Here is a 2405-nt window from a genome sequence, read left to right as displayed (position 1 = left end):
CGCGTCGCAAAATGCGTGGAATCTCCAAACGTGTCACTTGGCCAAGGGCCACCGGTACGAGTGCGCGTGGAAGACGGATCCTCGACAGATGCGGCAGCTCTTGCTTCCAGCGCCTCCATTGCTCCATCACGTCATGTGGCAATGGCTCGTCCCACGACGTCCCACGCTGCCACAGAGTCTGGAGAAACATCTTCGCTCGTACGGTGAACGGTGCCAAGCATCCAACTAGATCGAAGACGCGAAATGCAGTGCTTAACAACGACCGCTTTGACTCTCCACCCGGGCTGTTCACCATCGCCGGTGGTGAGAAGGTCAAAACATCACCCCGTCGGTCCCACTGCATTCCGAGCGTCTTCCAGAGGTGGCTTCTATTGGAGGCGGATCTTACTTCATCCGGCACGGATGTCAACGCTTCAGGCTCGTTGCTAGCCCATTTATGCAAGTGGAAACCTCCCTTGGCCAACAGTCCTCGTAATTCGCCAGCCAACTCCCTTGCCTCCTCGATCGTGTCGCATGACGTGGCCAGATCATCCACATACATGTTTTCTAAGATCTCCGCGGCTGCTCGTGGTCCAGCGTCTTGGTGACGTCTCGCGTGCACCCTCACCGTGTTGATGGCCAGAAAAGGAGAGCATGTCAAACCAAAGCACACCCGCTGCAACCTGAGATGGCTAAGTTCACCCGACTTGTCCCTCCACAAAAAACGGCAAGCATCTCGATCTTGCTCTGCAATCCGCACCTGAAGGTACATCTTCTGAATGTCGGCTTGTAGGCCGACACGGTACCTTCTGAATCGCAGGAGGGCCTTGAGCAGGTCGATCTGCAAGTTCGGGCCGACTTCGAGTTGGCGGTTCAGGGATGTCTGTCCGTATTGCGCTGAACCATCGAAAACAACTCGGCACTTCTTCTCCTTGCCCTCACCTTGGTATACAGCGTGGTGAGGTAAGTACCAAGTTCGACCTTCTGGACCGATCTCTGGAGCCCTTTCTGCCCAGCCGTTCTCCATGTATTGACGCATCGCCGCTGCATACTCCAGCCTTTCCTCTTCGCAGCGCGCCAGTCTGCGCTCGACGGCAAGCAAGCGACGTCTTGCTTGTGGAAAATTATTTGGGAGCGAGGGCCGACTTGGAAGCCATGGAAGATGGACCTCATATCGTTCGCCATCAAAAGAAAGCCCCTCCTCGAACCTTTGGAGCGCCTCCTGGTCTGGTGGAGCTGTTTGGTTGTCGGTGGCAATGCCAATGGCTTCTAGTTCCCAAAATCGCCGCAAGATCTGGTCGGCTGATTCTTCCACGTGAGTCAGGAGGGTAGTCACGGCAGTGGTTGGCCGTCTGTTGGTCTGTCCGCAGAGAATCCAGCCTAGCTGAGAGTGGATTGCTACAGGTCCACCCGCCGGGCCCCGGCGAACGTCACCGCCAACCAAATTAAAGTAGTGATCTAAACCAATGAGGACGTCGATAGTGAATGTCCGTTCTTCACACTGGTCGGCAACCGGAAGATTGGACAAGTGGGGCCACTCACTCAGCTTCACCGGCGCTTGTCGAATCTTTCCACAGATCTTGGGCAGGACTAGCGCATGTATAGGGTATCGAATCCTTGGCTGGGATGGATCGACCGCTCCCAGATGGAACTCAACCCGACGCATCCGTCGCTCTGTTCCTCCCTCATTGTCGACAGTTACCAGGCGGATCACTTCTTGCGGACCAGCAAGTCCTAGAGCGTCGGCCACATCCTTCCTAATGAAGGAGCTTTGGGAGCCTGGGTCGAGGAGGCATTGCACGAGCACGCATTGACCATCCTTGCCAAAGGCACGCGCACGCACGCTTTGGAGGCGGACCTGCTGAGCGCCACCGTTTGCGGTCAGCATGCAGCTCCGAGACATGGGTGCCTCGGCTGTCTGATCCTGGGGAGGCGACTGCGAACGGTGCAGAAGCCCGTGGTGACTACCCCACATCCAGACACTGTGCACTTCCACCTTACTTTACAAGCCTTCACCCGATGGCCACTTTGTAGACAACGGAAACACAACTTGTTCCTAGCTACCATGCGTGAGCGCATGTGGACGTCTGCCTGTAGGAACTCTTCGCAAGAGGCAATATCGTGGTCACCCTTACATATCGGGCAGCTGCTGTTGACAGCCGCGTGTAGGACAGTTGTGGCGCCCCTTGCCGCCCGTTTCTCCGTTTGGCGAGTTCGCTGCCGCTCTTGACAACCTGGACCGGGATCTTGCTGCTTCGGGTCGTCCTGCTTGACGAGTCCTCTTCCGCCTGAAGAAGCAGCCGCTGCACGCTTCGCTGCCGCCCGGACCTGAGCGAAATTGAGAAACTCTGGCAAGTCCCCCTTTCGTGCCTGAAACCGACTGCACGTGAACGTCCCATGCCAGAACGAATTCTCCCTCAGGAAAA

The 2405-nt window shown here is 56.7% G+C and overlaps 1 protein-coding gene across 1 annotated transcript; it reads right to left on the bottom strand.

The window, feature by feature from the left end:
• Positions 1 to 30: 30 nt before the first annotated feature.
• Positions 31 to 2349, bottom strand: Tsp_12712 (zinc knuckle protein; the record flags this gene model as incomplete). Its single annotated transcript, XM_003366679.1, has 2 exons — positions 31 to 1915; positions 1981 to 2349. Coding segments are annotated over 2 exons (2254 nt in total), but the record flags the coding sequence as incomplete, so codon positions are not given.
• Positions 2350 to 2405: the final 56 nt, after the last annotated feature.

The sequence above is a fragment of the Trichinella spiralis genome (genome assembly GCF_000181795.1).
Source record: "Trichinella spiralis strain ISS 195 chromosome Unknown Scfld5605, whole genome shotgun sequence".
Classification (NCBI taxonomy): domain Eukaryota; kingdom Metazoa; phylum Nematoda; class Enoplea; order Trichinellida; family Trichinellidae; genus Trichinella; species Trichinella spiralis.
The sequence above is the reverse complement of the archived record's forward strand: the minus strand, read 5'-3'. Positions and strand labels throughout refer to the sequence as shown.